Source organism: Myotis brandtii, unplaced genomic scaffold (assembly GCF_000412655.1).
Source record: "Myotis brandtii unplaced genomic scaffold, ASM41265v1 scaffold634, whole genome shotgun sequence".
Taxonomy (NCBI): domain Eukaryota; kingdom Metazoa; phylum Chordata; class Mammalia; order Chiroptera; family Vespertilionidae; genus Myotis; species Myotis brandtii.
The window spans coordinates 766,586-790,595 of record NW_005370427.1 but is presented as its reverse complement, the minus strand read 5'-3'; the positions used below and the strand labels follow the sequence as shown (position 1 = coordinate 790,595).

At 47.1% G+C, this 24,010-nt stretch overlaps 1 protein-coding gene across 1 annotated transcript in view; it reads right to left on the bottom strand.

Moving 5' to 3' along the window:
• Positions 1 to 24,010, bottom strand: part of MMP16 (matrix metallopeptidase 16 (membrane-inserted)) — a 180,465-nt gene that overhangs the window by 61,310 nt on the left and 95,145 nt on the right. Inside the window, exons 2-4 of the mRNA XM_005880345.2 lie at positions 12,997 to 13,145; positions 7,410 to 7,532; positions 3,528 to 3,832 (exon numbers count right to left, since the gene is read on the bottom strand). Of these exons, the coding sequence (XP_005880407.1) occupies positions 3,528 to 3,832; positions 7,410 to 7,532; positions 12,997 to 13,145 (577 nt within the window). The remainder of the gene's footprint in view (positions 1 to 3,527; positions 3,833 to 7,409; positions 7,533 to 12,996; positions 13,146 to 24,010) is intronic.

Below are 24,010 nucleotides of genomic sequence, written 5' to 3'. Positions count from 1 at the left end.
ACAGGAGCCAGAGGCGGCCCTGAGATAAACAATCCACACTCCCCAGACCCACCCCTCCTGCCCTGCTGCTATCAGGCGAAGGTTGGAATTTCAATTAGCATCAATCTCCATGTGTTACATCTTGAACAGTCAGTTAACTGCTCCCTAATCCCTACAATGTGAAACACTATTGTTTTGCAAAGGAATTTCCTTTAAACTCACAGGGAAAAAAATTCCTATTTGACCAGTAAAACAATATTTTTCTCCAAATAAAACACTAAATATTAAATAATTGCTTTGTTTTGGATTTTAATAATAGGCCTATTTACAAAAATTGTTATACTTGGACGGTACAAGTTCAGAGGCAACTGAATGTGTTCACGTAGAATTGGAGTCAACAGCCCACTGGCTGCACTGGACATTCACTAGTGTTTCGGAATTCTTCCCACATGTGTATTCCTTGGAAGACTCCTTACGTCATACAAAGCACATACCATGAGCACTGGTAACACGGATCCCACTCAACTCGGTGCCAACATTCCCATTTCCTATGTCATCTCAAATGTCCCCATAGATTTTTTTCTTAAAACTTCCTTTTTCGAAAAATATTGGCTGATGCCTAAGAAAACTGCTGAGAAAGGATACACCTAAAGGATTTCTGCAGATTTCTTATTTCAGTATTTTAGAAGAACATATGGGTATTTGAAAAAAGGATTTCTGCAGATTTCTTATTTCAGTATTTTAGAACATATGGGTATTTGATAGGTACCATCTCTTTCAGAGAAGATTTTAAAAATAATTTTAAATTTATGAGGCAACAAAGCACAATTAACACAGCTTCAGAGATATAAATGTAAAGTAGCTGTCTTAGGTCTGGTACCGTTATGACGAAGGAGTCATTAATAACAGGAAAGAAGCAAGGGAAGGCCAGATGTTAGAGGCATGTCACTTGGGCAGCTGCATCAGAAAGCTACACCTTTACACTCCCCGGGGTCCAACAAAAGGAAGGTGGACTCATGCCCAGTAAAGCTGGGTGACTGGGGAAGGTACCTGACTGTCCACCATACCTGGGGACAGAGGCGGTTTGTCCAGTCTGGGCACGGCCACTGCAAGTGCTTGTAAAGCTGGGTGACTGGGGAAGGTACCTGACTGTCCACACCTGGGGACAGAGGCGGTTGGCCAGTCTGGGCACGGCCATTGCAAGTGCTCAGAAATCTGGGACATGGAATCCCCCGAACAAAGGAATTCGATCTCGCGTGCTTGAAAGATCAGACAGAGGCCGAAAACCAGGACTACAGGCTTTATTAGAGGAGAAGCACCTGCCGGGCGGTCTCCCAAGGGGAGGACAGCAGCACGTGCAGGGGTGGGCAGGCCTTTTGAGGGGCGGAATGGGAAGGAATGGGGGCTTAGTGTTCTCGGCGCATGCTGATTGGTGACTTAATGTAAGGTCCATATAGGAACAAGGGCTTAGGGTATTTGGCAGGTGTGGATTGGTGGTCCAATGTATAGTCCATATAAGGCACATGGTTAGTCACTCAGGTCTTTCCAGGCTGCAGGTTATGTCATACTCTGCCCACCAGTGGGGGGAAGGGAGGATCTATCAGTGCTTTTGAGGCCCTTGGGACGCTTGCTGCTGGGGGAGGGCCCTCCTGCACTCTCCGGTGTGGCCCAAGGCCATGTGGCCCCACACAGTGGACCAATGACTGACTAGCCGGACGCTGACAGGATCCAGCTCAACCTGGAAGGGAACCTGGACACTGGCGGGTCCGAAGCCCCAGCTCCGCTTCCTCCGGGACCGGATGAAGAGAAACGGGACTTCGGAAGCCCAGGGATGTAATTCCACAAAAGTAAAGCTTTCACCCACATCTCGTCCTCCGGTGGGGCCTCTGGAAATGTTATCCCAGCGGCACCCCAAGAACACCATTCCACTGATAACAGCTTCTTTATTGGAATGAAACAATTTTCTCTGTTCAGAATTTCTGAAGAAAGTCTCTCCCTGGGAGGCACATGCAGTTTTGACTGTCTCAGCAAAATTCTAATGGAACTGCTGTTTTCCTCAGACAGTTAGAATGCAAACATTCCTTCCATTCTTTAAAATAATCTTAACAATTGAAGACATCTGAACCAGTTCATTAGAATGCCTGTGGGGCTTTGATAAAAATAAAGGAAGCCCAGTTTATTTTACGTGACTAATGCATCAGGCCGGCTCCCGTTGGGGGCTGCATTGCTAGTTGCTCAGAAAGAGGTTGCAGAGGCCCGAAGAGCACGCCCAGCCCGGACACAGAGCAGAGAGCCCGCGCCCAGGCAGGCTCCTGGGCCGGCGCCAGGGAGCGGGATCAAACACAGGGCAGTCTGAGCCCGAAGTTCCTGCTTTTCATTCCGCCGTGGAGTTTCCCACCATCTGCGTCTAGTCTCCAACCAGTTCTTAACAACGAAACCATCATTTAATATTATAGCCAATACTCCTATTGACAATAATTCAAAACATAATTTTGTGTAATACTAGATATTTTGGGGGTAAAGCATGAATAGTTATTACATTTTATTTCTTTGGAATCTGATGTTATTTTAAGTTTAACTCGACCTAATCCATCCTATAGTCCTATACAGTGTTTGAATACTGCATGTTCTAAAAACTCATGGGTAGTATCCAGCTAACTAAACCTTCTAATGAACTAACAACGCTTGATGTGATGGCTGGGCTTCCCTCATCAAAGAGAAAGTAAGAGTGCTATGAGCTGGTTAGTTGTTATGAAAACAACGCACACTTGTATGTCCAGCAGCACTCTCCTACGTGGGGAGAAAGAAAAGATGTCATTCTTGTTTGCAGGGACTGGAGAGAGGCTGCTTTGGAACCTTGTAACCCCAGGATCTTCACATTCCATGACTGTTTTTTAAACATAAAACAGAAGATGGATTGTTGTCTGGGAAGAAACCCATGCTTCTCATTTCAAGTAACTGCTCCTTTAGCATTGAGGATTTTAGTTTCACACTATTTTTGCATATCCAACTAATTATAAGATTAGAAAACTGATAGATGTGTCAAAACACATTGGCAAGAAAGTGGTTTTTCATAAAAATAAAGAAGGATATAATACAAAATAATAACTTTTGTAGTTGTATTAAATTGGGAGACAAAAGGAAATGGGTAAGAGAAGAAAGGGGCAAGATTTACAGAGTAGAAAGGTGAAGATTGAAAAGAAAGTAACAGGAAGGAGCCACACAACAAATGTCAACCAGGGTTCAGTGTCAAGTGGAAACACTGGATGGAGGGTGGGAAGCGAGGCTGCGTGACACGCACCCAGACTTCAGTACTAAGTGACACTGCACAAAACCAGGCCTCTCATCTTCCATCGAAAGACCACACGAAAGACCACCATGACCTAGTGGCCCATAAAATTCTTATTGTAAAGGTTATGAAAAGCCTCACGTGTTGTTTTATAATTTTAAAAACAAATGTAGAGTCAGTACCGCAAGCCTGGGAATTACTGGGCATCCAGAACCAAACATCAGACAGGTGTTTGCTACGAAAAGAACGACAAGCTTACCGTCGTGATTCGGATTTCCTAGCGTCCATGGCTCATCGGAGTCAAAGTGAGTGTCTCCCCCGATTCCTGGTCCAGGGAAGTAGGCATGTGCCAAAAACCCTCCCTCTCCATCAAAGGGAGAGCTGTCTCCATGGAAACCAGATGCAAAAATGATGGTTATATCCACGTCTCGCTTGCCGTTTTCTAACTCACTGTAGGGCACTTCTTCGAATGTCAGGGGAGTCACGTTCTGCCACACGTCGAAGGCACGGCGGATAGCTCTGCGTGTCTCAGGGTCCCCCACTTTCGGAGTTACATTCTTTATACTGAAATTTAGAGAAAAGAATAAAGCGCATGGCTTCGTTCCAAATAGTCTGACTTAGAGATTTTGATCTATTCAGTGAGTAAAATAACGAATAGGAGAAATGAATTAAAATCTATGCTTCCGTAGCTAGAGCTCACTATACGGGCCGTCTGGTTCTCCGTGGCCCAGCATCCTCCACCCTCGCTGCAGTGGGGGTCCCTGCGGAGTGTGGGGTGGCAGGACCTCCAGGACACGCCGGGGAGGGGGGAGGCACTGCCGATGGTCGGAAGATGCTGAAAGAAAAGCCCAGCATCTTCCTGGGAGCTATGACTTCCAGGGTCAGCGCTGTGTGCCCCCCGCCATCCGAGCCAGGCCTTTGCACACCTATGGCCACCAGTTCTGCAGACACCGTTATTTCTCAGTTTTAAAAGAAAAGGCCAATTAATTACTGTTTCTGATGTTCTATTGTTTTCTTATTATATATGTAATTTGTTCTAGCTAAAATAGGCAATGTGAGCGAACAGCTTTTTAATACAAATATTTAGCAATTATATAAATTTAAAGAAGTAACTTGGGCATTATTTAATTAGTTTATTTGTCTTGATGCTAATAACAGAGATAAAAATTATAAAATTTTCTCAATTTATTTTGCACTAATCAGATATTTCTCTTTTCTCAGTTCTTTTTATATTTTTCTGAATAGAACATGAATGAAATAAATATGCGTACACATATTTTATATTGTTGTAGTATAAGTTTGTATTATTTTTGTGGAAAGCAATGAGTAACTTCCACAAGAAGCATAAATAAATCTCAGACTCCTTCAACCAACAATCTTACAGCCACGAATCCATGAAATCTCACTAAGGAACTATCTTAATATATGAAGGAGGATAGAATATCCAAGTTAATATTTATTTCAATGCAATAATAAAAGAAGTGGGATCTAAATGATTTATGATAATGGAGTGATAGTTCAATGATGGCGTCTCCATTGCGTGTCGTAATATGTACAGAACTTAAAATTAGTTTTGTCTTTTTAAGGCACTTGGCAGCATGGAAAAATAGTTGAGATATATTTCCCAGTGGGGAAATTATACGCAGACTATATTTTAACCCTATTGTAACAATGTCCAGATGGTACATATTCTTATAGATCAAGAAAATGAGGAAGGAAACCGCATGGAAAAGAGTAGGAGAGATGACAAGTGAAGACCAAGGTGGGGACAGCTGGGCCTGGGCTAGTTCAAGGAACAACAACACGCAGCCTGGCCAGCAGGGGGCGGTGTCGGGCCAGGGGCCAGAAAGGGCAGCATGAAGACAAGGCAGGGCTATGGGCCTGGCTTTTGCTCCAGATGAGAGGGGAACACCTGGAGCGTGGAGCTGGTGAGCAGAGAAGTGACACTGGACTACAGGTTAAACCAACAGCTGCGGTCACCACGGGGGAGACAGCAGATTCAAGGCAGTAAGAGTGGAGCAGGGACACCACGAGGGCTTTGGGCCGGGACCAGTGGGGGCATTGGGAAATGCTTGGATGCGGACAGACTGTGTGGACACACCTGCCAAGATGCACTAATGGTCAGACACGGGCTGTGAGAGAGAATTAGTGCCAAGGAAGTCGCCGTACGTCCACCTGAGCCAAGGGATGGTGGCGTGAAAGGCTCGTGCCCTCAGGGAGAGAGGGGTGCAGCATTTCCTTGTGGGTTTATTTATCTCATTTACCTATTCTTTTGCTTTAGGCCCCATTCTGTGTGATGTCATCAACTCCACTCAGAAGGGGACCTCCGACACGGCCTGCCCCGGGCCTCCTGTGTGAGGGCTGAGGAGGCACGTGGTTCATGCTGAAACTCGGACTTTTCTCCAAGTCCGTTTTCCCAGTGGCCTGTCATTCCTTCCCACACTGTGGGCCGCAGAAGTCCCCGTGCTCAGGCAAGTGTGCTTTCGACACACTCTCTGAAAGCATGCAGACCGCGGGGGCCCTGCTTCCTGCCGCACTGCCTGTGAACATGCTATCCCCCGCGATGACCCGATTGTGTACTTAGCCTGCAGTCCAGTGTCACTTCTCTGGACAAGAGACAGAGCTGGAAGCAGGCTTCTTCAGAACTTCTCTATTGTAGTGATGAGAAACAATAAAAAGAACAACAACACAATTAGACAATGACAGACATGATGGTGAGGGCTGAGGAGGCCCGTGAGTACATGATGAGGATGATTTCAATGACAACAGGAGCCACATGTGCCTAGCACTGAGTTCCCAGGGGGGAAAGGGACAGGTAGCAGCCTTGTGGTGTACAGGACGATGATCCAACCAACTGAGCCACATGGCCAGGACAACACTAAAATAATTTTAAAGAGCATCATTGATACGTAACAGAAAATGGAAATGTATAAAATGTTCATTAAAAGCATAGAAGGCAGAAAAAGGGAAGACAAAAGAACACCACAAAGAACAACAGCAATAGGCAGCAGAGAGTTATAAATACAGCAGATACTAATTCAACTATATCAATAATCCCTTGAAACTGAATGGTCACTATACACCAAGGAAAAGAGAGAGAGGATTAAGAAGCTAACAGCAATGACGTGCTGCCAATGAGAAACCAACCTTAACTATAAAGACATTGTAAGATTAAAAGTACAGGGATGAGCATACACCACACTATACTAATCGGAATAAAACCGTAGCAACTACATTAATTGCAGACAGAGCTGGCTGCAGAGCAAGGAACATTACCAGGGAGAAAGAGCATGCTGCGTAATGATAAAGGTGTCAGATTTTCACGAAGACATAGCAGAACGTAATGTTTATGTGCCAAGCCACAGAACAACCAAGCACATGAGGCAAAAGCGGACAGAATTGCAGGAACATAGCTAGACGAATGCACTGTCTCAGTTGGAGCCTGGACCGGCCCTGCCTCAGTAGCTGGCAGCCCTGCAGACGGGAAACAGAGGTGGGCACGGGGAACGGACCCCTCAGTCAGCTCACTCATCGTGGTCAGCCTCACTGACACTTCATCTGTCAGAAGACTCGACAGACCCCTCACCAGAGGAGACGTAAAGCTGGCCAGCAAGTACAGGAAGAGCGGATGTCATTAGGAGCTGCACGCTGAAACAACGAGGACCCACTGCACACCTGCTAGACTGTCACAGGAGGGCCCACAGCACCCAGCACTCTCCTCACAGCACTCTCCATGTGGCTTCCTGCAAAGGCACTGCATGTGACCAGGCTTTACGGTCACACGGACATTGAAAGTCCTCAGCTATTCAAAGACATTGTGTTTAAGTGGCAATTACCTGTGTGGTCACTTAGGGTCTTTTAGATTGTGAACTCTAGTGGGAGAACGCCATGTGTCCGGGTAGGCGGCGACAGCCCCTCAGAACACAGGTGTGCCTTCGGAGCACTGGAGGTGCAGTTCACCGCAGAGCCACGGGGGCCCCCAAAGGGCAAGCCGTTCTCTTTCTCTATCGTGGCTTTACGTTCCTTGTGTGAACATTGTACCACAACAGGTCACCCTGTAGTCAGCGTGTGTAAGGTGTCAAGAGACATCTAACTGAGCAGCAGTGACACGTGGAGACGGGACGTGGCCTGGTGCTCCTACCTGTAGGTGATGTGCTTGTGCTGCCACTTCTGGCCCGTGAGCGCGTATCGCTTCCGGCGGACGCTGAACCTGGAGCCGCCTCTGGTCTGGTCAGGCACCCCACACCGGGGCCTCTTCATCCAGCTGCAAGAAGCAGGCCTCCGTTAGTGAGCAGCCTCATCGCTAACCTCAAAGGACACCAGCGGGAAGCCGTCTACGGTGGGATGAGGAGACCGGAAAACCAAAGCAGAAACCCGCCCACTTTCTTGCGGTTTGAATCTAAATAGAAAGCACATTATTTTTCCTGAATGATCAAGATTCACTAGCTTACATCACAGAGCTTTTAGATATTTTTCTCTCTCTAATTTATTTTGAGCCAGTGGTAGACTGAGTGTCTTAAAATGAGACTTTGAAAAGAAATTCTCAGTAAGGTCTCCTCCAGCTCTAACATTCAACAATGTTTAAAATCTATGACGTGACCTTAAATTCCAGCAGCTAAGAGGGTGTGCCTTGCACACAGAGAACTTGTTTAATAGCATTTGCCTTCCCACCTTTTCTTCTTTTCACTGTCATTGTCCTAATTCCTAAGTAAGAGCCACACGATAACCACATTCCATGCTTAAGTAATGTTTTCTCCTGAATATGAGGTTAGCACCACAGAAGTAAGGTTTACGTGTTTATATTAAGAAAACGAAATGCTGCTTTTGGTTTATAAACTTTGAACATTTCACAGGTGCAGGCGTCTGCAATCCTGGAGACGCGCTGACTACTGCTGTTTTCTATGTGGTCTTGCTTCTTCTCCAAACAGAACGGTTTTCCTGCTGCTGGGACTTTTTCTGTAGTGACTCATAAAGGGCTCTCCTGTTCATGACCCCGTTTAATGTAACGCTTACAAAGCTGGGGCAGACTCCATGGTCCCACAGGCTGCGGAAAGCGGAGATCAGGAAAGAATCAAAGAGAAAGAGGGCTCTGGGCGTGGACAGCAGCGTGTGGCTGTGGGTGGGGTGCCTGGCAGTGGGAGAGGGCACGGAGGGGATCAACGGTGATGGGAAAAATAAAGCAAAATAAAAAGAATCCACTTTTGCTGTATTTCACCAAATACTTCACAGTGTCTATACTCTTGAAAGGGATGAAGCTCCTGTGGAGAAGACTGTCAGCGATGTCCATTTGTGGGAATAAATGACATGGTTTGCATGTGACGTGGATAAATCAGCTTTTACAAACAGAGACATGCTGCCTGCAGCAGTGAAACCATGACTCGCTTTTCCAGGCAGTGGGCGGTCCCCTGCGCTGGGCCCGGCAGGAACGTGGCCGTGGCATGGCTGACCTGCGCTGGGCCCGGCAAGAGCGTGGCCGTGGCATGGCTGACCTGACGGCCCCACCAAGGTGACAGCTGCTTCAGAGAACCACCCCGTGTGTTTATCCAAGTCTCCAGATCCAAGATGTCCTGAAAGCACTCATTCCGCAGGCTGTCGGCCTCAGAACTGGCTGAGCTGACTGAGCGGAGGCTGGGCCCGATCCTACAGTCACCCCGGCTCCCAGGACTCTGAGGGTTCCCTGGCCTGACGCACCGGGCCCCCCTGGTGGCACCCCTGGCATAAAACCACATCCAGTGATGAGGAACCTGAAGAGCCATTCCTCTTCATTACACGTGCAAGACCGCGATTTGGACCCAGACGCCAACACCAGGCATTACTGGTGGGCTGAGGATGAGGGAAGCGGCTTTAATATATGGGTGTTTCGTTAATCACATCAACAAAATTATAATACTCCTCAGGCAAGTGCTTATCCTTACCTATTGTACTGAAATAATAAATAATACCAAGTTATTAAAGATGCACAAATGTGCTTAATGCAGAATGCATGTGGTCACATATTTAGCTAAGGAAAATATTTAAGGAAATGCTCTAAGTGGAGAAATAATTTTGAAATGGGTAGTGGGATAAAATTTGACAATATGGAATTAGTTGTTATCAGAATCAAATGTATGTTCGATGAAAATATATTCTCTAAAATTACATTAATAATCCACAAAATTAAAAGGCAAAGTTGGTAACTGAAAACGATTTCACTGTGTTGCCCTCGCTTCCATTTAGGCCGCGTACATGCGAGGGAGTTCCTCCGAGCAGCCCGCTCCCCAGGGCAGGCCTCGGCCACACAGGTCCCTGGGCTGATCAGAATCTCTGTTGAACTCCTTAGAGATTTCTTTGGCTTTTGCATATAATTTTGTCTTATGTTCCAAGTGTTTGTTCACTTATTTACTCATCCTGATCCATTCATCCTACAATATTTCTGAGCATTTATAACACGCTGAGAGGCATTAACTACTGTGAGGATAAAAGAGAAGCAAGGCCAGAGCCCTCGCTGAGTTCACACACCGTCGGCCAGACATGCCTGATAAACAAGGCTCCCAACACGGGCTGACTCGTCTCCATCGAGACACCTGCCACATGTGTTGCTTTACATGTAGTAAAACACACAGGTGTTGTTCCTGCCCCAAACTTGCACCAACTGTTCTGATGCCTAATCTCAGCCCAAATCAGAGCACCCCCAATGCCTGGGCCGGACGGCCTTGCAGGTCCCACTGCCCTGCTCTGCCCCACATCCAGGAACCACAGCGCAGCCTCTGCTGCCGCCCACCCCCCAGGTGCCTCTCCCCTCCGCTGCGCCGGCCTCCTCCTCCTGACGTGCACTCCCCAGGCACAGACCGTCCTCCTCCTGTTCGGCCATGAAACACCCTGTAGAAGGACTTGGACACAGGCCTCCTTAGCTGGGTCCCTTGCCCTCCGCTTCCCCAGGCCACCCAGGCCCACAGCCCAGCCTCCCTCTGCGTAGTGTAGTGGCCCGTGTCAGGATCACCGTCCCCGCCCTGTTCCCACTGAGAACCCCCACACCCTCACATGCAGCTCCCTCAGGCAGAGCTGCCGCCTGACGCAGCAGGGCTGTTCTGTGGTTTCCGACCTGCATGTCTGTCTGGCCTGGGCATCGGGCTAGGGAGCCTGTGGGCCCGGCCCAGGGCCACCCCTGCGTCACTGCAGTGAGGCGGGGGCTCAGGAGCCCAGTCGGCAGCCTCTGCACCTGCTGACCTGCCCGCTGTCCAGCAGGTTCCCGTGGACTTCGTAGTCCTCCCAGCTCTGCGCCTTCAACAGAAGCTGACTGGGCGGACACCGCACGGGCACGCTTACGGGCTAGACTAGCTCATCAGGCAGATGCTGACGTGCAGCATGAAGCTCGGGCAGGCCTGATTTGACACCAGCAGAAACTTCACGCAAAGAAGCCTTAGTGAGGGTTGGTCAGGCTGAGAATATTCCACCTTAACTTCACCAGTATTGACACCCACACACTGTGGCGCGGAGCTACCAGTGGGCATTGTTTATTGAAATATGTAAAACCCCAACAATACGATCAAAGGGCATTCTGACAGGAACCGTCTCTGTGGCAAATTGGTCTTCAGGCTTTTACGGGACTGCAACATTTAAAACACTTTTCAGGGAGGGTGGGGGTGAGGGGAAGAGATCAACCAAAGGACTTGTATGTGTGCACATAAGCAAAACCAATGGACAGGGACAACAGGGGGATGAGAGCATGAGTGGGGCGGGGAGGTGGGGGGTTAATGGGGGGGATGAGGACACACTTGTAATACCTAAACCAATAAAGAAATTAAAGATAAAAAAAACACAACTTTTCATTCCGGAGCAGGCAGGGTTCCTCTACCTTAACCAATAAAGAAATTAAAGATAAAAAAAAACACAACTTTTCATTCCGGAACAGGCAGGGTTCCTCACACGTTTTTAAAGTGGGTGAGAGGCCCCGTCGGTGAGCGCAGGGCTGGCGCCTGCTCCTCTCAGTACTCACAGCCACTTGGGGGCTCTGGCTGCCGCAGCCATTTCTAGACCAACACCAAGTTATTGTGCAACAAAATGCTAGTTGCACCCAAATACCATTTTGATAAATACCCGTGACAAGGGGCAGACTCTGCATGCCAGAGTGAACCCTGTGGTCTCCCTTAAGGTGACAGACATCCCAGGAAAGAAACAGGCCTGACGGGGGTGTGTGGGGGGCAGCAGGGGAGTCACCTTGAATGTGATATCCCACCAAACTGCAATGCAAACACTCTGACACATAAAAGATAAACTAAAATTTAAAAATGTCTCCTATTAACATTGTAAGATCATATTACACTCATGTTCATTGTTGCCGTGCCATGTCTTTCTCTCCTTTTCTTCATAACATAAATGGTTCCATTTATTAAGGAACTTAAGTGAGCTTTCTCCCAAAAATTAGCTAAGAAACCCATTATTTGAAAGAACCGTTGACATATATGACAATGAGCTCATTTTCATATATGTATTTATTACTATCTTTCCAACCCTAATGCTGATTAATATAAGAGCGATACAGAACGCCATGTAAGGTAACACCTTCATCTGTGGTGGGAAAATGGTTCCTTTCTTCAGCACGATACAGAGGTGACCACAGCTGGAAGCACTGCTTTTAAGTGCCCGAGAATTACAGACTGAATGCACTAATGTCTGCCTGCCGAAGGAGAGCGGAATTATTTAACTTAAAAACAATTGATCTTGCCAAGAGTCTAAAATCAGATAAAAGTTTATAGCTACTCAGAGTGAATCCTAAGACATTTCAACAGAGAGGAGTGATTTCGGGCCTATAGGTGCAGTCCATAGTGGATGTCCTCTGACTGTCCTGGTAACCCGGTGCCGTTGTGGCGAGGGTGGTTTCTTTATCGGAAAAGGTGGAGAGAAAAGTGCGCCCATCTCCCCCTGTGGGTGTTGATGGGTAATGACCACAGGGCGTGACGAGGGAGATTTACTTTGTGCCAAGAACTCGAAACACCCAGGGGCTCCAGGAGGGAATGAGCCTGTCCCCTCTGCTCTCCGGAAGCCATACCGCCTCCACACTGCTGGGACCTTGCAGGCACCGTGACCTCCGGGCCCCTAGCAAAGAGCTGAGGTCCGTGAGCTGCCTCTGCCTCCTCCACAGAGGAAACGCCCCGTGGAGACGGCTGCTGAGGAACTGCGTGTGCGAGTGACTGAGGCCTCAATCAGTGAGATGACAGACGCTATTCAAGAGCGAAGAAGCAACTGAAGGCAGAGACTTTCCAGGGAAAACCCCTCCTTGATTAACTGGTCGGGGCAATTTTCCCTTGTGGACCGTCAGGAAGCTGAAGACTAGCTCTGCCCTCTCCCCCAGGGGCCCTGGTTTGGACAGTTGTCCATCTCCCTTGGGGTCAGAGTTCTAATTTGGCCAATTTCAAGTGGCCGCTGGGCCACAACTCAGCAGGGAGCAGATGTGCCGTGTGCCCTCCCAGCCGGACGCCCGCCAACAGGTCGCGGTCACCCCTCTTGTCCTGGCTGCAGCGGGGCCCGCCTGACTCTCCACCCCCGGGCACCGTTTCGTTCCTATTTTGAAAATGTGTCTCTGACATCAGCTGAGCAAATTTGACCTCTCACAGGACTGAGCTTAAATAGGCTCAATTCCAAAGGCAAGTTCCCAAACGAGCGACCCCATTGGAGGTCGCCGGGTCATTCAGGTTTTCAGAAGACGTGGTCTGGCTCAGGGGCCCCGAGAACGTGCGTGTGTGACTTACTCGATGGTGTTCCTGTCCACCTTGCCCGTCATGTTGATGCCGTAGAACTGCTGCATGGCCGCGAGGGCCGACTGCATGGCCTCGGCCGAGCGCAGCACCGCCAGCCGCGGCTCCGTCGGGGGCAGGTAGCCGTACTTCTGCAGCCACACCTGCAAGACAAGCAGCTCCTTTGGGATCAACGTCACCACCAGCAAGGATTTCAGGGTAACGTGTACGTCCGTGTGGACCTCTAAACGTCATTTCCTTCACAAAGGCATCTGTTATTTAAGGGAATTACCTCTTTTCAACTATTTAAGGGCTTTTATGCCTTCTTAACATATATTCTGTACTTAAATGTAATCTCAGTGGTGGTTACAGGTATTTCTAATACACCTACAAACGTTAACTGAAAAAAAAAAGATGATTCATTTGTTGCATTCAGACTGTTTATAAGGCATGGTAGTAAATACTGGCTAAAATCATAAATAAGATTATTCCTGCCCTCTGGGAACTCCACCTCTCACATAAAGGATGGCACGTTTCCACGCTCTGCCCCGGGGCACCCGCTGGCAGGAGAGGTGAACGGGCAGCTGCCCCCGAAACTGCCTGCTTCCCGAGCACCGGGCCTGAGATGCGCTGGGAGGAGCTGTGTCCGCACAGGGAGGCCCCGGGGTGCCGTCCCCACGCTCTGGGGACAAAAGGTCTACCCACTGCTGCTGGCTGTCTTCGAGGACCGGTAACGGTTTCTCATGCAGGGAATGTTCTTTCATGTGTAAGGCGAGTCCCTTCAATCCAACTTTCCGAAACAATCAGCCGATCTGAAGGAGGTCTGCCCTCCCTCTGAGGACCTCATGGGGTTTATTCCTCCTTGCCAGGTAGGAGCCACCTGGGAGTCCCTGGGGGAGAGATGGCGGCTTGCGCTCCATCCCGGTGGGGACTATAGCAGCAAGTCAGAGTCCTTTAAGGCTGGATTTTTAAAAGCCAGCATTTCAGGGGGAGGGGGATCATCAGCAGAGAGCGGATGCTTCCTGGTTTTAGGTTCTAGGATTTGTTTCAAAGGCACAGCCCTATGTTCAGGGCACATCCCATGGTGCGGTCGCTTCCTCAGGTGTCCCCAGGCCTCCCGGGTTTCTGGAAGTGCAGCAGCAGCCTGTGGGCCTGAGAGGTGGGTCGAGAGCCCAGGGCACAGCCAGCAGGCGCTGTGGATGCAGGCGCCATCCTCCCACACCCCCCCCCCCCCCCCCCCCCCCCCCCGCGAGGGCGCTGGTCCTGTGAGTGATGGTCCCAGGAAGCCCCAGCTTCCCGAAGCCTGACCCTCTTCCATGTGGGCCTTGCAACCAACACACAGGGAGTGACCCTCTCGGAGAACATGAACAGCCGTTGTGGAAGTTGATTCCACTAAAGGAAACTGATACTAAACATGTCAACGTCTTCACATGTGAAACAACTATGAGGTGGACTATTTTGTGATATTTTCAAGAAATTGATCCCCGAAGGTGCAAAACTATAAGCACAACTTGAAAATAAAACATTTATTCCAAAAGCATGAAGGTTTATAGCAGAAACTGCACCAGTGAACTCACCCACTAGACCAGCGGTTCTCAACCTTCCTAATGCCACGACCCTTTAATACAGTTCCTCATGTTGTGGTGACCCCCAATTTCATTGTTACAAATTGAACATAATTAAAGCATAGTGATTAATCACAAAAACAATATGTAATTATATATGTGTTTTCTGATGGTCTTAGGCGACCCCTGTGAAAGGGTCGTTGGACCCCCAAAGGGGTCGCGACCCACAGGTTGAGAACCCCTGCACTAGACAGTGATGACACAATGACACTTGTCTCACCTACACACTCTCAGTTACCTGTCAAAGGTGTGTGGTCTGAACAGATGCCATGGTTTAGGAAACTCACTCAACCCCGCCTGCCATGCAACTTCCCCCAATCAGAACACCCCAGCTTCATTTCAGTAGTACACATGCACTAATATCCTGAATTTGAACTCTTTTATTGGCAACACTTTGTTTGCTGGAGAGCTGACTTGTTGCTAGGCTACTTGTGGGTGCCAAGCTACTGGCAACAACATTTATGAGTCAAGAGAAAACCATTAATAATAAATCCTGTGATTTATGTACAACTAGAAAGAGCATAAAATGTGTAAGTTTTAAGCACATAATCAGAAAATAGCATGTTCTAAAAAATATTAGATTTATACCTTAGCCTTTAAAACAAATGAATTAGAATAATAAAAAATGAATTTGTGGAATATGATGAACAGCATAAACTGATAAACAAAAATAGATCCAGAGACATAGAAGCATCAAACAGACTGTCAAACCTCAGAGAGAAGGCAGGGGAGGATGGAAGGGAGCAAGGGGATGTGGGTAAGGGATCAACTAAAGAACGTGTATGCATATAAGCATAACCAAGGGACACAGACAATAGGGGGGTTGAAGGCCTGAGTTGGGGGGTGGGGGTGGGCTGGGAGAGGACAATGGGGGATAAAGGGGATATATGTAAAACTTTCAAAAATAAATAATTTTTAAAAAAATTGTGATTTTCTTAAAGTTCTCTTTTATGTCATTTAGCATGAAAAGCTGTTTTTCCATATGAGTGAGAAGTGAGCAATTCTTTTTAATTGTAAAATATCAAGTTAGCTATGAGACCCACCATTTTATGGTGAAAGTTTGTTTCATGGCCAACAAACAGATCAATGTCATTAAGCTTATGGGTCACCTTGAGTTGACCATTCTTAATGTCACTGTTATTTGTTAATCAAGACACCTTCTCTAACATCAAGAATTGACACAGAGCAGACTGGAGGTTGCCGGAGGGGAGGGCTTGGGGCTGCATAAAAGAAGGTGAAGGGATTAAGAAGCACAAAATGGCAGTTAAGGTCAAGCACAGGGTGGGGCGTGTAATCCGTACAACATGGATGTCAGGTGGGCACTGGGGATGCCGGGGAAGACGGCAAAGCATATGATCATCTACCGCTACGCTGCACACCTGAAACTAACAGGAAATAACACTGAACGTAAACTGTGCTTGAAATAAATAAATACCGGCAAGAGAGCACTAAGACAATGGCCAGGAGTTGAAACTGTAACACATCTTCCACAAGACAGTGGAGACTCCCACATGACTGCCATGGCGTCAGGTTAAAGTGTGAAACCACCAACCTTTCTTATTGGAGCTAAATCTTCCACAGACAACCTTACTCTAGGTCAGTGGTTGTCAACCTTCCTAATGCCACGACCCTTTAATACAGTTCCTCATGTTGTGGTGACCCCCAATTTCATTGTTACAAATTGAACATAATTAAAGCATAGTGATTAATCACAAAAACAATATGTAATTATATGTGTTTTCCGATGGTCTTAGGTGACCCCTGTGAAAGGGTCGTTCGACCCCCAAAGGGGTCTCGACCCACAGGTTGAGAACCGCTGCTCTAGGTCAATGTGAGAAAGCAACAGTCCCACCTACAGTGACTGGCAGTATGAACTGGACCACAGTGCTTCTTTGCACACATAGTACTCAATGTGGAGACTGCAGATGGAAACAGACACTTGCTTCACAGTCTTTCATTCGCCAAGGGGAACCTTCTCTTGGGCTTGCTTGTGTCTTATGCTCCATCACTGCACCTGCTGAGACCCCAGAATTCTGAGAGTCCGATCATCCTGGTCTGACAGAGAAAAGATCTGGACCAAATACCCCTAAACAAGACACCTTCTCTTGGGCTTGCTTGTGTCTTATGCTCCATCATTGCACCTGCTGAGATCCCAGAATTCTGAGAGTCCGATCATCTCTGGTCTGACAGAGAAAAGATCTGGACCAAACACCCCTAAACAAGATGATGTTCATGCTCCTGAGAAGATGAAGTTGGTCAACAAGGTGACATACAACCAGCCAGACACAAGCTGGAGGCGCACCCACTGTCACTGGAAGGAAGCCACTGTGGCTGCAGGCACAGTGCTTCATCAAGACTGACTCTCAGTGGCCAGTGAGTGAAGGTCAGGTACACACACTGGTCTGCAGTCATCACAGAAGAACAGGAGACTCTGGGGTCAGAACCTCATTCTATTTCTATGGAATAAAAACCTCTGGTTGCATAAGCATAGCACAGTACGTAGCCGCCACACTTCATCATTCTACAGCAGTGAGCCAGAGGCAGTTTGGGAAATTGCAAAGAGGAAGACTTTCCCTTCTCTCTCTTTTTTAAATTTAGTTTTTATTGTTGACAGTATTACAGATGTCCCCCATCACCCCCCCCAACTTTGTCCTCTCTACCTAGCATCCTTTACTACTAAATTGCAAACTTATAATATCTTATTGATAAAAAAAATAAATTAAATCTACAAACTAATATTTGAAGGTAACCTCCCCACCTTTACAGACTCTACCATGGGCATCCATCCACACACATGGTTATTTGAAACATATCCCAGTTTTCAGCATTGTTTTAAAATATTGCTTCTCTGGGACAATTGGAGATAACAAATTTGCCTCCTGAGATTGTTTGTCCCTTTGGTATTTTTTCAAAGTTCTCAAAATAAACATAGTGGGTAGTTGAGGAATAATTTCCTCTCATGTGCATTTGGGAAAAATGACATTAAATTTGTAGGGCTCATGGGAGGATTGATAATATATAAGTGCATGACCATAATTCTTGCTCAATACATCATATGTTGTCCTCATAACTTCTCTGAGTTCTTGAAGTTGCTTCTGATTGAGTTAAGATCTGTCCTTGGAATGAGGCAAGACTGAAAATGCAGGTGAGACCTGAGTGGCCAGAGTTTCGAGGAAAGACAAAACATGGAGGGTAAAGAATCAGCTACTTCTTGGCAATTCCCCAAGTGCCAAAACAAAAAGGGGAAGCATGACAAATCTGGCAAATTATTTGGTTTTGGTTTCTTTGCTTTGTTTTGCTCACTGGATGGACATGTGCATTTGAGGGCGATGAAAACAAATTAAGAGGAAAACAATTTCCTTCAGCACAACTTGACTCCTTTTACTGTCCAGACTTAGCTTATCTCATCTTCACTGGAACAACCACCTACAGAACCTCAACTGCAGCAGCAAAATCTAACCTTGAATTTCACCCTGCATGACACATTCAGATACCTTACAGACAAAACACATCTCCTGCACTTAGTTACTATTCAAACACAGGAATCAATGGGAGAGAGGGCAAGAAGACATAGCACGCAACAAAAAGATGACACTTAAATACGAAATTCTGGACTGATGCCTTCATTAGATCACAGTATTCCAACAGTGGGAATTGTAACCCACCCACCATTCTTTTGATACTATTTTTGTAAATGCTGACTCTGCTTCATATGTAACTTGAAGATAAACAACATATTTGTATAAGAATCCTAGGGACTCACTTCAAAAGATACAGACTGCAACCTTAGTCATCTCAGCTCTGGAAGATTTGCTGTCCTTCAACCAAAGAACCAAGATGACATAAAACCAGGATGACAAAGACCAGGATGATGCACACCAGACCATCACTTGACCAGTTTCAAGATCCTTTTCAATTAGACTATGCTGGTCTGCAAATAGAGAACTTTCAACCCTTTCCCCTCGATTACTGCTGTCCCTCTCCCTCCTTTTAAAATCTCTGCCTGCACTGAGATGTTGAGACTGGCTTTGGGAGGATAGTACACCATCTTCTCAGGCAGCTGGCCCTTGAATAAACCACTTTCCTTCTTGCTGGTGAGAAAGGAAAGCACAAGTTTGGCTTTCACTGTGACAGGCAACTGAACCTGGGTTTCAGTTATAGTAAATGCAGACTAGTAGGCACTCAGGGCTTCAGTAAATCCATTCAGAAAGAATGTCTTTATCACTAATATTTCATGTAGCCATATTGTGAAAGTCTGTATTAATTCACTCAGCAATCCACACTCACATATTGGGTTAATGTCCTGGAAGATGGTTATCAACAAAAGCAAGGAGTCCCTGTGACTAATGGCAATGCAAGCAGAGAATGTTTAGAATATATATTCTTATTTAGTCTCTCAGGCCAATACTAAGGGCCAGAGAAGTCAGTTTTCCTCCCATGGCTGAACCTAGTAAGTTTATCAATGCCTTAAGATAAAATAAGCTACACCGTCCTTTACAAGGGCGAGTCCCAATGCAGGCCTCGCAGCACATAGAGAAAACATCCTAAAATGATGTTCAGACATCTTTCTAAAAGAAATGACCATATGATTACAGTAATGAATTTATTAGGGTAGAAATATATGCATTTTAGAAATTATAGACGTTTTTTGGTGGAATCTTTAGGGTTTTTCTATATACAGTATCATGTCATCTGCAAATAATGAGTTTTACTTCTTTCTTTCCAATGTGTTTGCCTTTTATTTCTTCTTGCTGTGGCTAGGACTTCTAGCACTATGGTGAGTAAGAGTGGTGAAAGTGGGCATCCCTGTCTTGTTCCCGATCATAAGGGAAATGGTTGTAGTTTTTGCCCATTGAGATGATGACATTATTGGAGGAAGAGAAAAGGGAGGAGGGTTTGTAATTTATTTCATCTGGAAAACCACTTTGCAGATCATGGCGCCTCTTTGTGACTAAGCCAGTGACTCAGGTCGAATTCATTTCCAGAAATGTGTGGTGTGGCCAATGTACAGCTCATGTACCCAGGGACCACATGACCCAAAAGAGAGGGCTCGGCATGGAGGAAACGGGCAAAATTCCTCTATACGGCACCGATTCAGTGACAGTTACTTTCATTTACATAGTTACATATTTTCTATTATTTGGGGACAAGATTTTAAAAAATCATTGACTTCATGTGAAATTTTAACATGTTTACTAAAAAATGTTTAAATCTATAATAATTAGTATTCTGATATAATTAAGTTTCTTGATGAAATGCAACTAAAAGAATGCATTTCAATAGCTAAGTTCTCAATGTCATAAAGTTATTTTCCATTTTTCAGTATAAATTTTCTAAACATATTTGTTAAATTCTGTTCTTAAATTAACAACTAAAAATAAATCACCCTCTATTTTGTTGCATCACCAGCAAAGTTAGTAAAAGCTTAAGGACATTTCCCCCTGAAGTACAATATAGTGACTAGTTATAAAGAATGGCAGGATTTAGGTCCTAAATTTTCTAGTTTAAAAGTGGCTATAAATATAAATTATAACTACCCATTAACCAAAACATTAAACTGATGTGGGAGTAGTCATTCAGAATGGGTGAAATTGAACATTCATAGGCTAAGCTGATGAGGCAGAAATTAGCTTTTCTGTTCATTCAAAAAAGCAAATGGCTCTAGCTCACCACCTCATCCCACCACGAATGAGTCAGGGTATGACACTGCAGATAGAGAGCAATCCCATTAGAATTTGAATGTGTATTCAAATGGCTTCGTAAATGACATGTAACAGTGGGAAAACAAGAAGTAGCTCCTGAACATGCCACTGAGCAGGGACCCCTGCCACGCGCAAGGATGTGGCAAAAAGGGAGAGCCGGCATGATCAGAAGGGCCCTGTTTCTCACCTTCACAGGGGAGTCTCTATTTGGGCAGGAAGTAAGAGGCTAGGGGACGATGGCAGGGACAGGCTCACAGCCGAGCCTGCTGCAGCCTGTGCTTTTCCACAAGGCACACGTTTGAGCATAAGCCGGGAGGGGATCCATGTAACGTGCTGCGCGGTGGGGGCAGAGCACGCCTCACCCACACCCACCCCCACCCCGAGGAGGGACCCGCACTGAGGCTCAGAGCAGAGCTGCATCTCGTCCTTGTGATGTGGGCACAGGATTCGGGGGTTCCCGTCCTATGCAGCCACACATCCTGGCACTAGACCGCCCACAACGTGGGGAGTAAAGCTCACTTTTGTCCACGCGCAGGTGGCTCCAGGGCCCTCGCTTGGACAGACTTCATGTCTCACCGTGTCCTGAGGGAGGAGGGAGGGCCCCAGGGTGGAGGGTCTGGAGCATCACCTGTATGAGGTACCGACCCCAGCACATCACAACCTATGGCTAGTTTCTGAGACAGATTAAATGAACTTACAAAATTATATCATCTTTTTAAAAATATATGGTTTTTAATTGATTTTTTAGAGAGGAAAGGGGAGGGAGATAGAAACATCAATAAGAGACAAATGTCCACAGACTGCCTCCTGAACGTCCCCCACTGGGATCGCACTCACAACCTGGGCATGCGCCCCACTGGGAACTGAACCGTGACCTCTAGGTGCTCGGGCCACTCAGCCAACTGAGCCACACTGGCCGGGCTCAATTATGTTATCTTAAACAGCAGACATCTATACTAATAAAAGGGTAATATGCTAATTAGACTGGACATCTTCTGGACGTCCTTCCAGACAAAGCCACAGTGGTGGGGGCCCAGGCAGAGGTGGTTAGGGACGATCAGGCCAGCAGTGGAGAGCAGTTAGGGATGATCAGGCCAGCAGTGGAGAGCAGTTAGGGACGATCAGGCCGGCAGGAGAGAGCAGTTAGGGGGCGATCAGGTCAGCCTGGGAGAGCAGTTAGGGGCAATCAGGCTGGCCAGGGAGAGCAGTTAGGGGGCGATCAGGCCAGCTGGAGAGAGCAGTTAGGCGTTGATCAGGGTGATCAGGCCAGCAGGGGAGAGCTGTTAGAGGGTAATCAGGACAGCAGGCAAAGGCAGTTAGGGGCAAACAGGCAGGCAGGCAAGTGGTTAGGAGCCAGCAGTCCCAGATTGCGAGAGGGATGTCTGACTGCTGGCAGTCGGACATCCCCCGAGGGGTCCTGGATTAGAGAGGGTGCAGGTTGGGATGAGGGAACCCCCCTCCCCGTGCATGAATTTCATGCACCAGGCCTCTAGTGTTACAATATTTGTGATATGATGGGGAATGACAAGAAAATACTTGGAACCATACAGACAAGTCTGAGTTCTCTCATGACAAAGTGCTTGAAAAGTTGTCAGACTAAAATTCTGCATTTCTGCTACAGGAAAGCAAAGCGCTGTCCGTGCCGAGGGCGGGTGCTGCGGAGCTCGCTTCCGGGGGACTGCTGGGGCGCGGGCTCAAAGGACACGGAGCCCACCCGGGGGAAGGGGTGTCTGAGCAGGGGGCAGAGACACTGCTTGGAGAGCAAGGGGTCCCAGGCCGAGGCAGTGTAAAGACCTGTGTTTGGAAATGTTTCCATTATCACATGACTTTCTACTCAAAGAGACATAAATGCATCATCTATGAAAACTCTCATAATTTCCTATTTTAAATTCCCAGCAACAGAATTTTCCACCTACAAAATAACCCAGCCAAAGAATAATTACAGTGGGTTTGAAGCCCGTTGGTTAAAAATAGAAAAATGTGCCCAGCGGTGTGGCTCAGTGGTTGAGTGTTGACCCATGAACCAGGAGGTCACTGTTTGATTCCTGGTTGTGGGCTCCATTCCCAATAGGGGGCGTGCAGGAGGCAGCAGATCAATGTTTCTTTCTCATCAATGTTTCTGTCTCTCCCTCTTCCTTCCTCTCTCTCTAAAAATCAATAAAAACTTTTTTAAAAAAATAGGAAAATGATACATCTTCTGATTTATCTTTAGGCCCAATTGACAGGCATTGGGGAAGATGGAAATTTACCATCGGAATTTTACTAAAATCCTGCCTAACTGAGGGACAGGATTCTAGCCCGAGGCTCACACGTGCAGCCAGCCAGCCAATGACATAATGTTCCCACTTGCGGCACGTATCCTGTGCAGTGTCTATTTGGCAGTGGCAATTTTTAAGAAGATTAGAAATAAATGGATTTTGAAATTGCTGTATTTCAAACTGGTGAGTCAGCATTTTCAAAATACAGAGGCATATTCCATTATAGAACTCTCCAAGAAAAGGCAGGATTAGTGATAGTTCTAATGAGAGCGAAACATAAATATGATTAATAAGTAAAATACTGAAATCATTTTTAACTTTATGTCATTGCTAGCTCATCTTACTACTCTATTTTGAGCATGTTTTAAAACATACACTATTTCATTTGTTCATGCTTATTTCATTTGCTTATGAATATAATTATGAGGAAAGGAGGATGAAGGTTAAAAATAACTTTTGGAGGAGTGATATCCAAGGTGTGGTGGTAGCTGATCTCACGGAAGGAAACTGCTGTACTTTTAAAAAGAAAGCCGCTGCCCGAAACCATCACTCTCCCAGGGCCCCACGCACGGCCCCAGGGGACGAGCAGACAGCTGTCACTCTCTATGTTCTGTCCCCTGACCGTGACCCACGCTCTTCCTCTCTGCCGGGACTATGGCAGCATCTCCCGTCCTCAGGAACAAATTCCTGAGAATGCTCCCAAGTGTCCCAGACTCCGCCTGGCATCCCTGTCCCTCTGCCCCGGAGTCTGCTCCCGGTCACAGGGCCACCGACTGCCCGCCCTGGCTGCCCGCCGCCAGGGGCTGACCTTTAATCGTTAACAAGTCTGCTCCTTAAGCATGGTCATCTCGGCTTCATAAAGGGCAGAATAAAACCCAGGAGGGTTGATGAAAGACCGCCCAAGGCAGCGGTGGGAACCTTTTTTCTGCCAAGGCTGTTGGACATTTTTAACGTCGTTTGCTTACTATAATGCACTTCCTATAAATTTATGTTGCTATGAAAAAGCTCCTAAATTTGCTGAATTTCGAGTGCTGCCTGCGGTTGCCTTGGCAGGGCCAGCCCCAATGATGTCCTCACAGGGCCCGCAGGTGGGACGTTCCCCACCTGGCTCCGGGTGCAGCGTGGAGGAGCAATGAGGCTTCCAGCCGCGGGACCCACTGCGGCGCGCTCTGCGTTGCGGGGCTGCCCGAGCGCTGGAGGCCCAGGAGGTCCGGTCGCCTCTCAGGGAGAAGCTCACCGACAGGAACTGACTTCCTGCCATGAAAGGACCAGGGCTGTGGTGACACATATGTTTCGGGTGTGACACCAACTCCAGGTTCCGGAGCTTGTCAAATGCCATGCACACAGCCTCACACCTCCAATAATACGCTCTTTCTTTCTCTTTAAAAAAATGTATTGACTTGGAGAAAGTGGTGGCGGGGGGGGGGGGGGGCGGGGGGAGAGG